The 20,972-nt window shown below is 43.2% G+C and overlaps 2 protein-coding genes across 20 annotated transcripts in view; one reads left to right on the forward strand and one right to left on the reverse strand.

Moving 5' to 3' along the window:
• Nucleotides 1-20,972, forward strand: part of PTS (6-pyruvoyltetrahydropterin synthase) — a 255,496-nt gene that overhangs the window by 48,263 nt on the left and 186,261 nt on the right. For 18 of the 19 annotated variants that reach the window (XR_009741115.1, XR_009741092.1, XR_009741101.1 and 15 more), the window contains one exon: nt 9,858-9,961. The gene's annotated coding sequence lies outside the window, so the exon portion shown is untranslated. Of the gene's footprint in view, nt 1-9,857; nt 9,962-10,087; nt 20,972 lie in introns of those variants that run through there. The other variant, XR_009741111.1, reaches the window with a different exon arrangement.
• Nucleotides 7,282-19,353, reverse strand: LOC133261742 (placenta-expressed transcript 1 protein). Its single transcript, XM_061440304.1, has 4 exons — nt 19,170-19,353; nt 14,551-14,752; nt 10,428-10,489; nt 7,282-8,244 (listed from the first exon to the last, which is right to left on the reverse strand). The coding sequence occupies exons 1-4, from the start codon at nt 19,351-19,353 to the stop codon at nt 7,964-7,966; spliced, it is 729 nt and encodes a 242-aa protein (XP_061296288.1). The 3' UTR covers nt 7,282-7,963.

Raw genomic sequence — 20,972 nt, forward strand, 5'->3', positions numbered from 1 at the left:
CCTTTCTCTCTCTCTCTTTTTAATCTTTATCTTTTGCCCTACTTCATTTTGAGGAGATTGGCTTGCCTTTTTGGAAGTCTGGGATCTTCTGTCCGTGTTCAGGTGGTATTCTGTAGAAGCTGTTCCACATGCTGAGGAATTCTTGATGTATCTGTGGAGGGGAAGTTGCTCTCCCCATCTTACTCCTCTGATATCTTAAGTTTGTCTCCAAATAGGTTAATCTTGATTGAATGGTGATGCAGTGTGAGAGGGTCATTGGGAAGTCAGCTTGGAGATACAGAATGGGGACAACTGGAGGATCCTTGAATATCAGTTTGATTTTTATTCTTTAAGGGCATTGATGAAAATAGTCAATAGACAATCCATAATAGGAATATGAAAAAGTTTCATTTGAGCCAAACTGAGGACCATAGTCCAGAAGACTGCCTCTAGATAACTCTGAGGAACTGTTCCAGAGAAGCACGGTTTTCAGCACAGTTTTATGTCTTGTCAGAATAAAGAACACCAAACAAGTCAGGGGTACATTCCTTACTGGTTTCAAAAAAACCAGATCAGCACATACACAGCGAGTCAGTGACCTAGGCACCCAGGAAGGGATCTTATCATTGAAGAAGGATCAGCATTGGTGTCCCAGGAAGAGAGGTATTTAATCTTTATTTTTAATATGGATATTCTTGTGATCACTACACCCTTTTCTTTAACAATTAAAGCAGATGTACAATATATATATGAGAAGCCACAAACAGGCTATTTTGGTTATAAGGTGACAGTGTCATGAGTGTGACGGTGGCCATGGAAATGGAGTGGCTGGAGAAGTTTGGAACTGATGTATGTGCTTACTGTGGTGTCAGGCATTTTGCTAATACTTCTTACATTACCTCTGTTTCCCCTTATAACCACCCTGTGGGGTGACCATACTAGTTATCAACTGCCGCATAACACATTACTCCAAACATAGGAGCTTACCAGCACACATTTATTATCTCACATTGTTCACGTGCCAGAAACCTGGATGTGGTTTAGCTAGGACCCCTCGCTCAGAGTCACTCATAAGGCTGCAGGCATTTCAAAGCTTGACTGGGAACGATCAGCCTCCTTGCTCACTCACGTGTTGTTGGCAGGATTCAGTTCCTCTGGACTCAGGTCTCCATTCCTCCCTCCCTTTCTTGCCCTGTAGGCCTCTTCATAGAGCACCTTGCTTCATCAGGATGAGTGAGTGAGAAGGCAAGGGAGAGTACCAGCGAGGGTGAGGAGCGAATCAGGGATGGAGCCAAGTGGGGGAGTGTGAGTGAGAGAGTGAGCACCAGCAGGATGGACGCCAGTGTCTTGTAACCTAATCATTTTTATGTGTTTTTGCTCCTTAGAAGCAAGTCCCCAGATCCACGTCACACTCATGGGGAGGAGGGTATTAAACAACGTCTAGTGTGTAAGTGTTACCAAGACTAGCAGGAGGTGAGGCTGAGCAGGTCGGCACAGAGTGCGTATCATGCCCTGTTTGATCCCAGGGGAATAAAGTATATTTCACTTCACAAGAGTGAAAAAAAATCTGTGATAAGTGTCCTTTTTAATTTTTAAACCGCAACCTTTTACATTCTTCCTGGAAATGGAATTGTCTTAAAGATGGGAAGCAGACTGTGCTCATTTTGCTTTTGTTACGTCTGGGATATTCCTAGTCTCCCTTGCATATAGAAAAATCCTTGTTACTTTCACACAATTTAACTATATAACAAGATTCTGTTGCAAGACAGACATTTTGGAAAATGCCCCACATAAACACTTATCTCTCTGGAGAGAACTGCTTTCACCACAAAAGTAGGGTAAAGTGATTCTTGCACTGGAAGATTTTTCAAAGCAGCAGTTATGCTTTCATCAGTTAGCTTTGCTTCCTTCAAAATCCACCCACTTGCTGCTCCCAATATTCTGTCATCATCTAGACAGAAGTATTAATCATTGGAAAAGAGAATTAGAATTCCTTTCCCCTTCTTTTTCCTTTCCTGGTTGTTGGCTAAAGAAATGACATCTTCAGGCATGTATTGTGATTTTTTTTTGCCACTTTATTTTTTTAATTGACGAATAATTGCTTTACAGAGTTTTGTGGTTTTCTGTCAAATATCAACAAGATTCAGTCAGGCATGTATTCTTAAAGATACTCAAGAAACAAGTCCTCAGTACTGAAGCCCAAGTTCACCCTCATACAACTATTTACTAGTCAATGAAAATTCCCAATTTTGTACGATAATAAGTATGGAGATTTCTCTGGTGGTCCAGTGGTTAGACTCCACATGTCCATTGTAGGGGGCACAGATTTGATCCCTGTTCAGGGAACTAAGGTGCTATAGCTGTGCTGCTGCTGCCGCTCAGTCACCTCAGTCGTGTCCGACTCTGTACAACCCCATAGATGGCAGCCCACCAGGCTCCCCCATCCCTGGGATTCTCCAGGCAAGAACACTGGAGTGGGTTGCCATTTCCTTCTCCAATGCATGAAAGTGAAAAGTGAAAGTGAAGTCACTCAGTTGTGTCTGATCCTCAGCGACCCCATGGACTGCAGCCTACCAGGCTCCTCCATCCATGGGATTTTCCAGGCAAGAGTACTGGAGTGGGGTGCCATTGCCTTCTCCATAGCGGTGCAGTACAGGCCAAAAAAAAAAAAAGAATTAAATTAAAAACCCCTTTTTCACTTTTCACAAATGTCTTAATGAATGTGAGCACTGTCCTGGGGACAACCTGAAGAAATAGAGCTAGTGAGGGCTTTTACTTATTAAAGTTTTTATTTTCACAGATAGAACCACATTATGGGTAGTTGGATGTCTTGTGGACATCTCAAACTTACATTTCCAAAAGTGAATTTTTAATTTCTCCTTCAGAGTCCCCTCTCTTCCTCCAAACTTGTTTATATGGCTAACTTTGTCTTCTTGGGGATTTTCCATTTCCATTTGTGGTTTAACATTTGTTTTAGTCCTCAGCTACTGATTTAAGTACAGAGAAGCTAGAATTCTGAATCAAGGGTCTTTTAGTAAATTGCTTAGCACCCTCACTCGGGATCACTAGGGTATTCCCTTTATGGTAGGATAGACAGTGAAGATTGGTGGGTAGTTATTGTCCTGGCTAGTGGAGAGTGAGTTTACTCTAGGCAGTGAGGTGTCAGCTGGTTTTGCAAAGAATGCCTTTTATCATTTCATCTGTTTAGCCCCTAGGAACAGGGTTCCTTGTGGAGTATAGAGCTAACAGATCCATGGCAACACTGAGGCAATATGTGTTTTTTAGCAAACAGGCTCAATTTGTTGCCATAATAACTTTCAGTAATTCCCTAAAAGCAGTACTGGGGGAACATCAAGGCTCCTCTCGTGAAGGAGAAAACTATGTTTAGAAAAGGAAAAACGCAACCTAACCAGATTGTGGGGTATAACATCGTCCATCCGTTCAGCTGAGGTTGTGTTTGTGTCTGTGTAGTTAACTAACAGGTTTTTCGTGTTGATTGATTTATTGTGAATTAGCATTATGTCAGCCACAATGTGTCCAGTGTCTCACTCATCAGGCCCTGTAAGGTAGGAGTCAGCCCCAATTTACCGTGAGGAATCTGAGGTTTAAATAGATCGAGTCTTGTTCAAAGTGACTTAGTAAGTAGAAGAGCTGGAATTTGAACCTAGATTGGTTTGGATTGAAAAAAAAAAAAAAGGAAAAACTGATTCAGCAACTTTCAAAAAGAATCCCAAACTCTTTGCATGTGCTTTATCTACACATTTTATTTTAGCCAAAGACTTTTTGAGTTTGTTGGACTCAAGCATCTGAATCTAAAGTTATTTTTACATATAGGTTATATATATGTATGCATCGATAAATATGCAGATATTTTTGCATATGTTAAATTACTTCCCAGTTATATCAGGTATATACATTTAACTTTATCTATATATATGGATGTAACTTACATAAAAGCAGGGTGGGCGGTGGTCCTTATGTCCTGATTTCAGTGCTGTGCCACATTTAAACAAACAGTCCAGCAATCAGAAGTAAAGTATTTCTGATTTTCACTTGTATCTCTTGAAGGACATTACTAGAACCACTTTGTAACCAAGAGTGTGATGCCAGGGGCATATCCCCTAGCCTCTACTTTTAGTCCATAGAGGCTCCAAAGCTTTCTGTCTCAGGCCCTACAATACTTGACCCAAACTTTGTCTTTGCTTTCTCTTCCCCCACCCTCTCCCTTTATCCAGATTTCTATTATTTAGGATAATTTAACTCCTTTAGCCATTATTTGGATTCTTTACAAGAAGAGAGAGCCTAGGAGCTGATCCAGAAAGCTAGAAGACATTCTACTTAGAAGCCTGGGGGGTGGAGGTGAAGATGAGGCTGGAGGAAGAAAGATGGTGAAAAGTCAGACATAAGCCATGTCTTTTAACAGTTACAAATTAGAAATTTTAGTCCTTGTTATGGGCACCATTTTCACGTATCATATTGTTATAATACTTGGCTTTCTTGTACATCAGTGTACTATTTGTGATACCCTTTGTGGCATTAAATTATTATATAGTACTTGCTTTGTGCCAGATGCTATTCTGGCTGCTTTATATATATTAACTGATTTAATCTCCATAACAACCAGTAGGCAGCTACTATTTTTCTCTATATTTTAGAAATGAAGAAACCAAGGTACAGAAAAGTAACTTATATGAAGTCCCACAACTAATAAGTGATAAAATGAAATTGAGCCATGCAGTCTGGCTTCAGAATTTATCCTTTAAGACAATTGCCAAAACAACCTCTCTTATGAAATAATATAATTTTACTTAATAATATTTTCAACAATTACTTTAAAAAATAATGTGGGGGTTGATAGTAAGATTCGGTCTAAATGTCCTCACTGTTGTAACCTTTTTCTTGCTTGATGGTTGATATTCTAGTTGGACTGTTAACTAGGAAGATGTGAAGGTCTCAGAGGTAATGGGCTTTGAAAGACATTCATTTTCTTTCCTGGGCTTTCCAGGTGGCTCAGTGATAAAGAATCCACTGCCAGTGCAGGAGACGCAGGAGATGCAGGTTCGATCCCTAGTCCAGAAAGATCCCCTGGAGTAGGGAATGGCAACCCACGCCAGTATTCTTGCCTGGAAAATTCCGTGGATGGAGAAGCCTGGCAGGCTGAAGTCCATAGGGCTGCAAAGAGTCAGACACGACTGAGCGCAGCACAGCACAATTTTCTTTCTACTACTTTCTCAGAATGAATAATCACTTCCCTTAAATGGGGAGGCAGTTACTGTTTCTGACACAGGATGAGAATGCATTGAATTTACAAACCATGAAGCTGCAAACAAAGCACACACATGGAAGAGCAAGGTTGGGCAAGGGAGGGTGGGAGCGATAAACTGTCCATCTCTTTCTGTGCATTAAGTGCAAACTGTGGGCTTCCTTGTCATTGCCTGTGTTTTTTTTTTTTTTCTTTTTGGTGTATCACTTTCCCATTAGTGAGGATCAGGAGTAGCTATTCCTGAGACCGTGAGTGTACATACTCCTTTACTCTTCTGCTGCTCGCGACGTGCTTGCCACTTACTGGATTCACTTAAGGAGTAACCAAGAATGGCAAATACTAGGAGCAGGTTCTGCTTCACTTCCTGCCTCCTGAGCCCCAGGAAGATATCACTAGTTGAATATGAAGAATTTTTGATGCTAGGTTTTGCTTTGGAATCCTCAACAGTGTTCCCAGCAGCCCCTGCCAATCAGTCAGGTATGACATAAGGTACACCTACTTGGCATCTCTGACTAGACCCTTAGAACTAGTCTGGGTGTGACCAAGAAATCAAAATTGACACTTGGAGGAGGACTGAGATATCACCTGGGGGCCAGCCTTGTATCTAACAGATAAAAAATCTGAGGCAGAAGAAGGTAAAGTGATTTCTTTAAGGTCACATTTCTACTTAGCGGCAGAAGTGGAAATTAATAGGTTTCTTGTCTCCTAATCCAGTGTACTGCTTGTCTGAATTCATCTACACCAGATTTCTTTGAGTCTAAACATTTTCCAGTTTCAGATAGTGTCTTTGCTGAGGCTCCAGTATTTGTCACCTTCCACAATGAATCTGAGCTGAGGCATCAGGTTGGGCGATGAATGACAAATATGAAATTCATTCCTAGCTTGTTGGGTTAGGGTTCACTCACTGCAACTTATCTTGGAGATGGTGGCAGAGAAGTGGAGGCTGGAGGAGCATCGCTGGAGCATGCAGCCTGCTTGTCGTGATAGCGAGACACACCCACGCCCTCTCCCTGTCATTTGACCCTGGGAAGCTGGTTATTCTGGGGGATCCCAGGTGATGTAGGAGCTGCTCAGGGAGCCCTGAAGGTGTTCTAGGTAAAGGTGCAGGCTCTGAAGTGGTGTAGCCCACTCTTCAAAACCCAGCTTCACTACCTGTTCACTGAGTGACTTTGGGAAAGTTATTTCTCTCTCTCTCTGCCTGAGTGTCCTCCTCTGTAAAATGGCTCTATCTTTTGGGTTGTTGTGAGGGTTAAGAGAGATGATGCCACATAAAACGCATAGTACAGTGCCTGGCAAATACTCATAGTGGCTACCAAATGATGTCACAGGAAATGGTAGAGTAAGGACCTCACAGAATTTGTCCCTCCACTGAGAGACCTTCCTTAAGCTAGCAAAATCTGTCAGGGTCAACTTGTTCTGAACTCCAGTTGTTAGGGGAATGCTTAATGAGGAAAGAGGCTGCTAGATTTTGACATATATGAAAATCTGTCAGGTCACTGGCTGGCCACTGAGATAACAGAAAAGAGACTTCAGGGACCACATTCAACAAGGAACACGGTCTTTGCAAAATCAGTGTAGAAAAGTTACTAGACAAATGGATAATTGCAACCCTTAACAACATTCCCTGATGGGAAGGCAGAATCTGGTTTCCAGAGTTACCACATTGTAATATTCAAAATGTTGTTTTTGACAAAAATTAAAGACATACAAAATGGGAAAGTATGCCCTATTCACAGGGAAAAGAAGAGACTGACAGAAGCGGTCCCTGAGAAAGGCCAGCTGGAAGCTGGCACCCAGTCACTGAATGTTGGCATCCTGGAATTTAGCATGACTTTTAAAAGAAAATGGGGTTGCTTTTTATTGGAAATGCCATGCTTTCTTTTGGCTTTATATTACATTATGAGTATTATAAATATTTTGCCCTTTTGTTTTAGTGGAAATTACCAGGAGGGGAAAAATGACCAAATTGCACCTGAGAAAAATTAAAATTTTACTCTTATATCTGGCCTTAAAAACACATACTCTCACCATTCCATTGGTTTTTTTTTAAAAAAATTTTTATTGGCATATAGTTGATTTAAAATGTGTTAGTTTCAGGTGTATAGCAAAGTGAATCAGTTTTACATATACATATATCCACTCTTTTTAAGATTCTTTTCCCTTATAGGTCACTATGGTATATTGAGTAGAGCTACCTGTGCTATACAATTGGTCTTTATTAATTATCTATTTTAAATCCATTGATTTCTTTTTAATGCTCACATAAGTGAATAAGATTAGATGACATTTTCTGTATTTTCAGTTAATCACTCGTTAAAGACATATTTGAATTTAACACATTCATTATTCTTGCTTGAGGTACAGTCTATTTGGTATGACAGAAAATAATGCCTTTCTATTATCCTTGGCTACTCAGACACGGTACATTGTTATTTTCTTGCCCTTTAGATGCTACTGGTTTCACATCTAAATAGAAGTTTAGATTGGCTAGGGAACTGGCTGCCAGCACATTCGGTTAGGAGCCAGAATTCCAGGTTACACCTAGATCGGGTCTAGGTGACCCTCAGGTCTCCATTTGGATCTGAAGCAGTGGCAGTAGTGTTTTACGTCTGAGAGCGCAAATCATTCACAGAGGTCATTCACACAGGTCAGAGCCCTGGGTTGGGACTGAACACGGAAGGATGCAGCAGAGCCAGGAGCAGTCATTCCCTCCGCTTCCTTCTAGAAGAGGAGTGTGCTGATGAGAAAGATGAACAGGATCTGGATGGCCTCTCTCACGGGGCAGAGGAAGGCTCTGTTGGCTGAGCTTTTGTGGGTTGTGGTTAGTTTGGGGTGGGATGTGTAGAGGCTTGTGGTTGGCTTGGGGAGGCTAGTGGTTGGTATGGAGTGGTTTGTGGTTGTTTTCTGTGGGTTTGTGGTTGGTTTTGGCGGGGCCGGGGTTGGTTTGTGGGTTGGGGTCGTTATGACCTGCTTGGTTGAGACGTGCTTGACGGTCACAGTCCCTGGGGGAAAAAAAAACAACACTGGCATCAGAACCTCTTTTTGGTGGTGAGTGGGCACTACAGAAGGGAGGCTAATGTGAGAGAGTGCTGGGACCAGAGTTCATAGGCACAATTCAGTGGCCCTTTCTCAAGGGTTGAGTGTGTGTAGAGGAGAGGGAAGCCAGGGGGTACAGAATGTCAAGGATCAAAAAATAAACACTCTGACCTTAAGGTCTATGGAAGAAGGACTTTATACTGAACTTATATAACTACCGAATTTATACTGAACTTATATAACTACCGAATTAACTATTGGGAAAGTAGTCTGCCCTCAAATGTCCTCATGTCCTTAATATTATATTTGATCAATCAGTACAAATATTTAATTTTTGCTAATTTCAAAGGTTGTAAGAGCTAGACACCATCCAGACCTGAGGATGGCTAACTCTGCTTTCAAGGAAGTGTAAACAAGTCCTGTCCAAACCCATGAATCCATTTTCGTGGTGTCTGAGGCACTGGTCATTCTCACGGTGATCTGACCACATGTTGCTTCTCTGAGGTTGCCTTGCAAAGAAGCAGAGAAAGCTAGGCCTATATCCCTGGGAGGCTGTCTGCTCCTGGAAAGCTGGAGCTTGGCAATGACACCTCCAATGGTCTGAGTGAACCATGGAAGGGACTATAAAGAAGGAGGAGGGAAATGCCCAGTAATTTGCTCAGACCTGTCCGCATTCTGCTCACCTGGAAGTGCCTTCCAGCTTTGTAGCATTGTCTATCTCATTTAGCATTTCCTCAGGGCAAATGTTTCTCTAGCACAGCACTGACCCAAAAGTCTGAACACAAATGCTTTCTTTTCCTTATTTTTTCAAAATCTTGATTTTATTAGTGTGGAGCTAAGGAGTTCTGGGGGGCTTTCCAGGTGGCTCAGTGATAATCAGCCTGCCAGTTCAGGAGACGCATGAGACATGGGTTCAATCTCTGGGTCAGGAAGATCCCCTGGAGTAGGAAATGGCAACCCACTCCAGTATTCTTGCCTGAAAAACTCTATGCACAGACGAGCCTGGCGGGCTATAGCCCATAGGGTCACAAAGAGTTGGACACGACTGAGGAACTGAGCACCAAGGGGTCCTGACTAGAAACAAACTTTATTTTCTTTTCCTTGTATGTATATGAGTGTTCATTTTGAAAATGTCCTGGAAAGAGAATAATATCCCAATCTTTTCACAAAGGGAAGCCACCAAAGAAACAGTTAATGTTTTTGTAAAATAGCTTGATTTGGCATGATCACGTTAACATCTGTTGTGGAAAACAGATATGTCTTTGACCACATTTGCAATGCTTGACTGACAGGAAAATGGGCAGCATACTAGATGTATTTCAGTGTTTGAGGGCTCACGAGGAAGACCTGTTGTCTGGGCATTGAGAAAGACTAATGTTTCCTGTTCTTGGCCGAAGCTTGTATTTTAAAACTTAATTAAAAAAAAAAAAAGATTGTATTTATAGTTTTAATGTAAGTTCAAGAAAAGTGGAGAGAAGTACAAGATGTGGAATTTGAGTCCTGGTTTTGTCGTTAGTTTCTGTGCAGCCTTTGGCAAGCTACCTATCTTTTCTGAACCTGTTTCTTGAATTCATTTTAGCTTCCCAGAGAGAGATAAGAGAGAAGGAAAGGGGCAGAGAAAGGAGAGAAAGAGGGCAAGGAGCCTCGCGATGGTTTGAAGTCGAGGACGACAGCCTGGTAAAGGTAAGTGGAAATCCCTGGTTGTGTTGGAGGCCAGAGGCCACCTTGAGAACTAGTGGCATTATTGGTTTTCATTGTTATCAGCCCTTCTTTGTACAAATCCCTCTTCTCTTCCCTTAAACTCTTCAGTAGGGTCTGCTATACCTATGAAGGCTTTGTGCGAGGGGCGATTATTACGGAAATTGAGGAAGGAACATATCCCTGCAGATATGGAAAGAGCTCCTGAGGAAGCTGGAGTCTGGAGCCACAAGTGACCATGAGAATAAAAGGCCCGCTAGAACTGGCTTTCGTTTCCCACAGGGCACAGGGTTGAGTTTATCTTATGAGATCTCAAGGTGCTGAAAGACTCAGCTGGTATCTGGGTAATGCACAAGTAGACTCTTTTTTTTTTCTAGGGCACCCACAAGATTATTTTCCAGGCTGATGGATTTCACTGCCAGATATGTAAATAGGCTGCAGAGGAACTTACCAACTTCTGGCAGTGTTATGGAATCAAGTTCAGCATTTCTCAGGGAATTGACAGTGTAGATGCTGTGGAGGGCAAATCGAGGAGAGTTAATGGTGAGGAATTCACAAGCTCAGCTCATATGGCTGCCTTCCTAGGGGACCCCAACCTCTTAGTTCCTTTTGTGCTTACATACTTTATAAGCATATCACTTTATTTACATCACTTTGCCAACAAAGGTCCGTCTAGTCAAAGCTATGGTTTTTCCAGTAGTCACATATGGATGTGAGAGTTGGGCCATAAAGAAAGCTGAGCACTGACAAATGGATGCTTTTGAACCATGGTGTTGGAGAAGACTGTTGAGAGTCCCTTGAACAGCAAGGAGATCAAGCCAGTCAATGCTAAATAGGAGATCATTCCTGAATATTCATTGGAGGGACTGGTGCTAAAGCTGAAACTCCAATACTCTGGCCACCTGATGTAAAGAACTGACTCCTTGGAAAAGACCCTGATGCTGGGAAAGATTAAGGGCAAGAGGAGAACGGGGTGACAGAGGATGGGATGGTTGGATAGCATTACTGACTCAATGGACATGAGTTTGAGCAAACTCAGGGAGATAGTGAGGGACAGGGAAGCCTGACATGCTGTAATCCATAGGGTTGCAAAGAGTCATACAGGACTTAGTGACTGAACAACAAGTTTACAGCACATCTAGCAGATCATTCAGTAGTGATCTTCTCTATTTTGGCTTGACTGAGAACCTCTTACTCCAGACGAGCTCATGTCCACTCCTGTCCCCCATCTACTCCACCGCCCTGTACTCCGCACAGGCTGGTGTACAGTGCAGTCTTTGTTCAGGCCAGTCTTTCTGCTTGTAATACTAGTCCCAGGCACATCTGCCCACAGACTCAACGGTAGCCTCTATGACATTGCTTTTCCCTGTTGTCATGAACCCAGATAGGTCTGCGGCAGGGAGACTGCACAGCCTAGCTGTGTGCCTCTCCTCACACTGGAGGGCCAGCTCCTCAAGGGCCAGTTCTGTCATCGACAACGCCTGACACTTAGCATCATAGGTGGTGCTCAGAGTTTGTTAAATGATCTGTACAGCTTGGTCTGTTGTTCTAGTATCAGTGGGTCTGTTATTATATCAGGCTCTTGTCCATGAGATGGTTGGAGAGCATCACCCACTCGATGGACATGAGTTTGAGCAAATTCGGTGAGATAGTGAAGGACAGGGAAGCCTGGCGTGCTGCAGTGCATGGGGTCACAAAGAGTGAGACACGACTTGGTGACTGAACAACAACAATCTTGTCCAGGCATTAACAGTTAAAGAGAGTGCACTACATGCCAACCACTATGCTTGATGCTATGGGGACAGTGGTGAACAGTGCAAACCTGGTTCTTACCCTGGTGGCACTTCGAGTCCCTTCAGAGAGAAAGACTTGAAACAAATAATCGACTGACGAGTAAATTGGTCACCGTTGTGACACGTGTTTGGATGAAGCAGTGGCAGTGATGAGAGTAAGTAAACTGGGAGCAGGACTTGATGTGGGGCTTCGGGGAATGCTTTCTGAGGAAGTGATGTATAAGCTCAGTCATTACTGTTGCATAGGCCCTGCCTCCCCAGTCCTCACTGTAACATTCTGGGCAGGAACTCCCTCCTGTTCCCCTTTGTGTGCTACCCAGCACAGTGGGCTTCCTCTAGCCCCGGTGCTACCTCCCTTCCCTCGTCAGCCTCGCTGCACAGTAAGGCATTGTCAGACAACGTCGCATGTGCACTTCGCAAACCATCTATTGTTGCAGGAAGTGTGGAGGACTTAAGGAGGTGAGATGAAAGGAAATTCATTGCCCTCATTGGTGCTGGCTGGCTTCTAAAAGGCTGCTGTCATTGTGAGGCTGGGTGGTAGCAGCTTCCTTTGGATTCTACCCTTGCAAGTCACTCTGTGGACATAACAGTACCCCCTCCAGAGCTCCAGAGACAGCTAGGTTTGACCAGGCCCAGGGTGTGGCAGGAGAGGGTAGAGAAGCCTGATAACATGACCATCCTCACTGTCTACAAAGGCCTGGACATAGTGGACATGGCCTAATGGTCAGACTTGCCCTTTCAGTACAAAAGGGCAGTCTGAAAGTATAGGAACCTCACAACATTTGGTCCTTGATGAGAACCTGAAAACAAATCCCTAACTGGGAGTGAGAGAAATTTTCTCTTAAACTGTAATGCGAGTCCCCGGTGGCCTCACCTCAGAATCTGTGTTCATTTTGCGGGACACTAGGAAGCCAATTTTATTGTACAGTCATCACACGTTCTGCTAGCAAGCCATTTCCAAAATGCATCTATGTTTTAAAAAATGATTCTCTGTGTAGTGGTGAAACTGAGTCCCGCTAAACCTGAGATCCCCTGCTGAGTTTATGACTAACCTCTCTATCCAAAACTCTATTCTCTTTCTTATGCCGACACTTCTCCCTATTCCTATTCCCCTTAGGATTGAGTAGTATCAAAGAAAAGGGGGGACTAAAACCAAGCAGGACCTGGAGGCCCACTCTGGTACAAAACCCCCTCCATACTCCCCCATTTCTTGTTTGTTGAATAAGGCTTTAGTTTCCTAGACCCTCCTTGAGTTCCAAAGAGCAGAACCATCAGTTACTAATTAGGGAAGTGAAGAAAGGTAGAAACAAGGGAAAGACAGTCAAGAAACCATACTTCAGTGACAAAACAGACTCCTAGTTCTCTTCAAGGGATATACATAACAATATCACACGTATTTTTGCGTTGTTCTTCAGAAATTAAGACCACCACCTGCCCAGGTGGAGGACGCCAACTACATGCTGACCACAGGCACACAGACCCCAGACTGTCTGGAATCAGAAGGCTGATGATTAGGACTTCTGAAACATCACTCTGTCACCTCACTACCACTGGTGAATCAGAAGAAAGTCATGCCCCTTGCAAACTTCACCCCAGATATGGCCTTTGAAGGACCTTCCCTGAGGGCCATCAGACCAGGTCTTTCATGCCTGAGCCACCCATTTTCCTCCCTCGGTGCCTGCAGTAAACACTATCCTTTCTTTCATCACCACCCAGTGTCAGTACATTGGCTGCATTTTGCAGCAGGCAAGTGGAGGGTTTGGTTCAATAACAGTGGGGGCTAAGAGCACCCGTCCTGCAGGCTCTTGGCTACAGGCAGCTTCTCTGCATCCTCAGTTTAGCAAGTCTCCTTCAACTGCACAGGGCTTGGCAGAGAGGGCAGTGCTAAGGTAGCCAGATGATTTCAGGATGAGTGTCTTTATTTTTAACCGTTTGCTACTGCTGCCCCCAACCCTGCCTGGCTCTGGAGTTCTGTCAGCCCCAGACTAATAGGAGTGAATTGGGTGGAAGTAGCAGGGGAATATAGAGAATTTGAAGCAAATTGGGTGCCAATGACATGAGTTCTTTCTCAATCCAAACTTTAGTCAGGTTCTAGAACCTTCTCCTACCCATCTGTGCACTTCCTTGTAAAATCCAGCTTTAACCAGACTCCTCATAAGTCAATTTAGCAAGAACCTCCCACCCTTGATATCTGATCACCCTTATTATCTGATTGAATTCCTCATCCTCTACTATCCCCAGGTGATATCTGATCACCTTGGCCTGCCTTCAGCAGGAACCCTTTTAGGTCAGTGTAGCCAGGGTCCCTCTGACAGGTTTTGATGTTTCCTCTTACTGATTTTCCATCCGCTCACCCTCTACCCTGTTTCTTGGCTATAAACTCACACTTGCCCATGTTGTATTCAGAACGGAGACTGGTTCTATACTGAGTTCTCTTTTCTTTTATTGCAATAGTCCCAAATAAAATCTGTGTTTATCCATTCATTCATTCATTCATTTTGCTTTAACTACTCTCCAGCTCTGGGTTTGTCTTTAACACCAATTTTTTTCTGTTTGTTGAGCATACCTTGTGTGTGTGTGTGTGTGTATGTGTGATGTATAAACTTTTGCAGATAAAACGTAGGACAAAGAACGGTGAGGCAGAAAAGGCGTGCAGCTACTGAATTCTTCACATCATATCTGGATTGTATTTTGAATCCTCCAAGGTCAGTATAAAACTGTACAAACCCAGTATGAAATTGTAAAAGCCCCAGAGCAAATCATTTATGGATCATTTCTTACTTTATCTTGACTGTAGTTATGTCCGTGGAATTAGGAGACATCCATTTTGCCTTGAAGAGCGTGCTGAAATTACCCTTCAAGTAGTACTCAGCTCTGCCTTCACAATGGTCGCTGGGGTTTTCCCAGGAGCCAATGACTGACTTGTTCTGGTCCCGTGCTTCCAAGACCACAGAGATAATACCATGACTCACTTGAGTTGACACTAGAAGGAATTAAGGAAACAGTCAGCTGTCTGTGCAGTGAGACGAGAGATGGGGTCATAAAATCAAAATTAAATATGAAAAAAGAAAGTTACAATTAGTATGTAAATAAAGTATGGCCCCATTTTTATCAAATAAAAAATAAGTTGAAAAAAATCTGGAAGAAAGTACATCAATATTAGCTATGAGGATTTCCTGATTGTGCAATTATAGATGATTTTTATTTTCTTCCTAGTTCTTTTTTTGTGTGTTTTCCAAGTTTTCTACAGGAAAAGGTGGACAAAAGAAGACCTGTGCTCTGGTCCTGGCTTTGCTACATACCAGGGATGAGATCCTGGCTGACTTTTAACCTCTTGAGTCCTGTTCCTATCTGCGAGATGAGAGTTCTGTCCTTTGTGGGTGGGTGGGTGGCACGATAGTGAAGTGAGGGGATTGAAGCTGTAGATGTATCTGAAAAGCTCAAGTGGGCCTCCTGGGAAGTGCTTCAGGAAATAAGGGTCTGTTACTGCCTAGTCAAACAAAATCTATTTGCTGGCTCCAGAAATGCTGATGTTCTTGGTCTCTGCTGTGGAGGGTGAGGGAAGGGAGGTGGGGCTCTGAGACCCAGAGGCCCTAATCCAAGCACCTAATATCAAATAACCACTCAGGGTTCCCTGTTCCCCTCTACTCAGTGAATCTTACCTATTGACTTAGCCCAGCGTGTGCCCACAGTGGCGTGGGCTACTGATACTTGTGAATTCCACATGCTATTTTCAGCATTCCAAAGTGTATTAGGGAGGGAATTTCAAGAGAATATTTCAGTTTGTCCATTTCCTCCCTTAGAAGATCCCTTCTGAACAAGTTTCTCAATCCTAAGGGTATTATTCTCTAGGGCCCTCCCAACCACCCCAAATTCCTTCAACAGCCTCTCCTTTACAAAATAAAGAAAACTGATCATGTAGCATGATAAAAGCAGACAGTCCTGGATCTGAATCCTAGCCCTAGGATTTAGGACCAAGTCACTTCACCTCTGATCCTTGGTTTCTTTTCTGTCCATCATTCACTCCACAAATATTTATGCTTTGCATTAGGCTTGGTTCTAGGTATGAGGACAATGACATTATCTTTCATTGTGTGGAGATCATGATACTTTATCTTGAAAGGTTCTTGGGATAGTGAAGAGAGGAATGTAAAAACTTTAGTACTGGTGGGTGTTGGCTAAGTTGTCATTTTTATTCTTAGCATGAAACAGTTCTCTGTTCTGTTTGTTTTTGCCAGTTAAGGTTGCTGAGCCAGATCCCCTGGCTCTGACTTGCTCAGCCAGAACCTGATATTTGTCCTTAATACCTATGCATGGTGGTGGGGTGGATGCTAATGAGCAACAGTGTCATCCAGTCATCATCAAGCCTGTCTTGGTCCTGTTGTGGAGGGTGAGGGAAGGGAGTGGGGCTCTGAGCTTGCCTTTGCCCTTCTGCTTTCTCTCTCTCTCTGGCTTACATCCTCCTTTCATCCCTCCTAGTTTTCTGTATTATTTAGATTCCTGACCTCCATGGCCCCCTCCCTTCAGACTGCCACCTGAGGACCCACACCTGTCCAAAATCTTCAAAGTGCTTTTCTTTCTAGAGCCTCTAAACATTTTTGGTTTTGTATTTCTGCTTCTGTTCTGTTGTTCCCAACACCCAGCACACAGCTCTCGTGACTGTTGTAACCCCACTCACTCTGCGGATTGTACCCCTCCTCTAGGATAGCGAAGCTTCCTCTATTCTGCAGATGCACCTGGCTTGCCGGCCGCTCACCCTTGTTCATATCTGGTGCCTGCCTGGAATTTTCCTTCTCGCCTCACATCTCACCCCTACTTACTCTCCAAGATCCTGCTCTCTTTTCCTCTCATTCCTGAATCATGTACGCTTTTAACTATAGAGTTGAGGACTTAATTACATTCTGACTTGTACCGGAACTGTAGTTTCTCCTGTGGATCTGGGCAATCCAGTGCTGGGTACCTGGAAAGCACGAAGTAGCTGCTCACTGATTTTTTAAAAAGTTATGCATCCAGAGTTGCACAGTACCTTAAAGCTGAAGGTTCAGGAAAAAAGGCAAGCAAGTTAAATTTCTCTTGCCTGTCAAAGTAAAACCAGAGGCAGATGCTTACCCCGCACATTATAATGTATTATAAATGCTACTGCCTTACGAATTTCTTTGACTGATATTAAGGCAGACCCAGGGAACCTGTTCTATGATGTTGCATGAGCTGCAACTGTACCTTGAAACCTGCCAAACCATTTAACACAAACCCTGAAATTAAAAAAAAAAATCAATATTAAAATAAGGAGAAGCAGTTGGCCTGTGTGGACATTCACTTGGTCTTCCCAGAAGTCCTGGGAATCCCATGAGGTCCTGTAATGACACAAGGAAATCATGGAGCCTGTTGTGTAATTCCAGGTGTGGAATCTGATACATCATATATCCAAGGGCATAGGATTTTGACTCTCAACTTAAATCATTCCTACAGTGAGTCAGTTTATCACAAAGCTTTAGCACATTTCTGGACAGAGAGGAAATCAGATGAAGTTTAGAGACATGCATGATGCATAGCAGATGTTCATGAGTCTTAGTTTCTGCTTCTGGTACCTGATGCCTCGGTAAATGCCATGTCCGTCTCATCTGGCACGTTCCCTTATGGGTCGTCTTACGGATCGTCTTTTGATTCTTCTTTCTCCTGTGTTCCTACTTTCAGAAGGTTTCTCTGCCACCACCACCTCTAACTGCCCCACCCACACCCTTTGCATCTTCACAAGATAGGTTTCTTTCTCTTCCATTTCAACAGCAAAATTCCTCACCTCATGATGTGTTTGTTATCTTAAGTCACACATCTGAGATCTCTGACCACCCAGATCCTTCCCTGTATGCAAGCTCCCACTCTTCCCTGTACACAAGCCCACACCTCCTGGGCCTCATCTTGGATCACAAGATCATCCTCCCTGCCTTGGTTAGAACAAGATCTGCTGCCTGAGGGAGTCAGACATAGGGAGCCTTGCCACAGCCGAGGCACCTAGTGACAGTCCCCAAGGGGGGAAAAAACAGGAAAAAGGACTAGCCAGAATGAGTGTGTGGAGGCAGGCGACAGTCATTCTCCTGCTCAAGCCTGCAATCTGTGGACCGTGGGTGTGGGGACCACTCCAGTGTTCTCTGCAAAATCTGGTGAGAGTTCTAACAGAGGCAGGGTAACATGGTAGATGAGGAGGCAGACTCTGAAGCTGGACGGCCTGACTGGACAAAGCTGGACAACTCGTGGCTATTATTTAGGTTCAAATATTAGCGGTACACTCTACTAGTGACCTTGGACAAAACTGTAACTCCCCGGTGCCTCAGTTCTCATCTGTAAAATGCAGATGATACTAGCGTTTCCCCTTAGATCAGTACTCAGAACACAGGAAGATGTCTCAGCTCTCACTCCTGTAATTGAGAGCTGTACAGTGTTGTGATTAAGAGAAGGGTCTCTGAAGCTAGAAAGCTCAAGTTCAGATCCCAGATCCATCATTTAAGTGGCTCTGTGACCTGAACGATTCCCTGGCATCTCTGCCTGTTTTCTCATTTACAAACAGGGGATGACAACAGCATCTACCCAGCAGGTCACTGTGAGGGCTAAATGTATTGGTACATGTAAACAACCATATTAAATTTATTGTTATTATGAACGTTGTATTAGAGAGCACTTGCCTTGACTTGCAGGTCTGACTGATCCCCAAAGGGATGTTTATATAATAGTTCTAGGCACATCAAGGAAAAGCACTGGATTCAGAATGAAAAGACTAAGATTCAAGAGGCACTTCTGCCACTTACTAGCTGTGAGACCCTGAGCAAGTCATTTAACTTCTCTCAGCTTCACACTCCTCATTTACCGGGTGGGGCGTAACGCTTTCCCTGTCTCACTCACTGGATGTTCTGCCCATGTCTTACTCACTGGATGTTCTGCCCATAGACTGAATGTGAGCAGTGTTTCCTGGAGTTGCACAGTACACAGTCATCCATGGTGGCATCGTTTTATCAAGTGGATGGGAAAAGACCACAAACTGAGGTGCAATTATTGCTTCTTAAAATAATAAAAATGCCTCCCCCCTCCCAAAGACAGACAGTTTAAGTCCACTTTAAGTGAGAGAACTTGCCACAGTTGTGCTCTTGCTGCGACTTGCTTAACCTGAGTGTTGGGGCATCTTGACTCTCGTGGCTCAGCTTCACAGAGGGGACATGCAGGAAGCGTCCCACCCAATCCACCCATTCCCACATTCTCATTCTCCCTTCTGCAGTCGACGTCCCAGCCAGGTCAAAGACACACGCTTTGCGTGTGTCATTGAGAGCAGGGATGGAGGGGTATGTCCTGCAATTCTGGCTTGATCTCTCTTCAGAGAACAAAGGAAAGCAGAGAGAATGGCTTCTACTTACCTGTGTAGAGTGTGTTGCTCTTATAGATATCTGGGCTGATGTGGATTAGTGAGGATTTCTTGGTGGTGACCGACAAGAACGGCTTGCAATTGGTAGTGGAATTTGTACAGCTGGCCGGAGAACACAGAAGCCAGAGGCATAGAAGCAACCCCAGTGGCAGAAGCAGGGACCTCAGGATTGCCATGGTTTCAATCTGCTTGCAAACTGCTGAGCCCGGAACTGGGTAAAAGCGACAACTCACCTGTTTATATGCTCTGGGGCTGGATCTTCCGGGCGATGTCATACATGCAAATGTCCTGCCCACTCCTCCCTTGGGCTTCTGGAATTTGGCCCAAGATATCACCAGGAACGAATCTCTCCCAGTTTCTGTGACCCTTTACCAGTTCCAGTTTCACTCAAGAAGGGGAATGTACTGATCATGGTTTATTTTGCATCTCATTCACCTCAGCCTCTGATATGTGAAGGAAGCTATGGAAAGGAGTTAATACTGGCAAAGTGAGATTCGGAGTTGAGTAATCATAACCTACCTGGCCTGTGTAGAAACTACATTCTTCTCTGTGTAGGAAACTCAGGCATTAAAGCACTTTTTTTTTTTTTTTAATAGAATATTACATACCCTTTCCAATACTCCTTAATCGAACACATCTTCCTGTCCCAGTTCATTTTGTGACTATCACAGAACTGGAAAGCCTGTACTTATGGATTTATATTTGTTTCTTTGGAAAGAAACAGCTTTCTCCTACCTAACACTTTCCTCTATAACACAAGGAAACTACTGAAGAAAATCGGAAAATATGTTTTTTCATCTCTCTTCTCTGATTTTAATTCACTCACTGAAGGAGAGAAGAGGAAAGATGTATTCTATTGTGTGAGTAGAAGGAAAACAAAAAATGTAGACTTGAATCAAAAAGATATTTATATATGTTTCTTCGAGAGACACACTTACAAAATGGTGGAGCAAGGACCTCTGAAAAACCCCCTTCTCTAGAAAAGTGATAAGCAAAAACAAAGTCAACTTTTTCAGGACTCTAGAAATCACCAAAACTTGCAGCAATTCGAGGAGCATTTGTCTAAGAAAAATGGCTAAATCTCGTTAAGCACAGTGAGATCATGACATTTTAACTTGTTCCCATCCCTGTTCCCATCCCTCTCACCCCACCTCTTTAGGTAGCCTTCGAAACCAACAACCTTGCAACTGTGATAGCCATGAAGGCCAGCAAACTAGCGGTCAAGAGGGAGGGGAAAGAATGGGTTTGGAGTGCTCCAAAAAGCTTCATTTTCAGAGAGTTGTCACTCTGTGACCTATTTGCAAATTGTCTGTAAAGATGGATTCTCAGAGCTTTCAGAACTTTCTCTGTGCAAACAACATTACTGTTAGGACATTTGTTGAAAATAGTCAGTGGAAAGTTTTTTTTTTTTTAAGAAATTAATAATATTATTAATACAATTTAATTATGATGCTATGAATTTTTAAAGTACTTCATGACTTCCCAGGCATTTTCCATGTGTCACTTTATTCTTATCAAAGAGTGACGAGTAGATGATGTTCCTGTATATCTACTAAGCAATATAATCAGGTTGCAAAAACATTTTCTGAAACCCATTCTGACCATCTTTCAGCTATATTGCTGTTAACATAAATTTTGGTGTTTTGTGCATATGTTAAGAAGATCATTGCTTGTATTTGGAACTTCATTTATTTAAATCAGATATTTCTATATTCTCTTTAACATAGACTTTATCCAAGTATTACAGAGTTTCCAAAATGGTGAACATCAGTCTGAACTAAACCTGGAAATGTCC

The sequence above is a fragment of the Bos javanicus genome, chromosome 15 (genome assembly GCF_032452875.1).
Source record: "Bos javanicus breed banteng chromosome 15, ARS-OSU_banteng_1.0, whole genome shotgun sequence".
NCBI lineage: Eukaryota > Metazoa > Chordata > Mammalia > Artiodactyla > Bovidae > Bos > Bos javanicus.

Coding starts and splice junctions, on each gene's coding strand:
- LOC133261742 (XM_061440304.1), bottom strand. CDS start 19,353: ATGGCAATCCTGAGGTCCCTGCTTCTGCCACTGGGGTTGCTTCTATGC. Junction 14,753..19,169: donor GAGCAACACACTCTACACAG/GTAAGTAGAAGC, acceptor AATTCCTTCTAG/TGTCAACTCAAGTGAGTCAT. Junction 8,245..10,427: donor CATAACACTGCCAGAAGTTG/GTAAGTTCCTCT, acceptor TTTTTCCCCCAG/GGACTGTGACCGTCAAGCAC.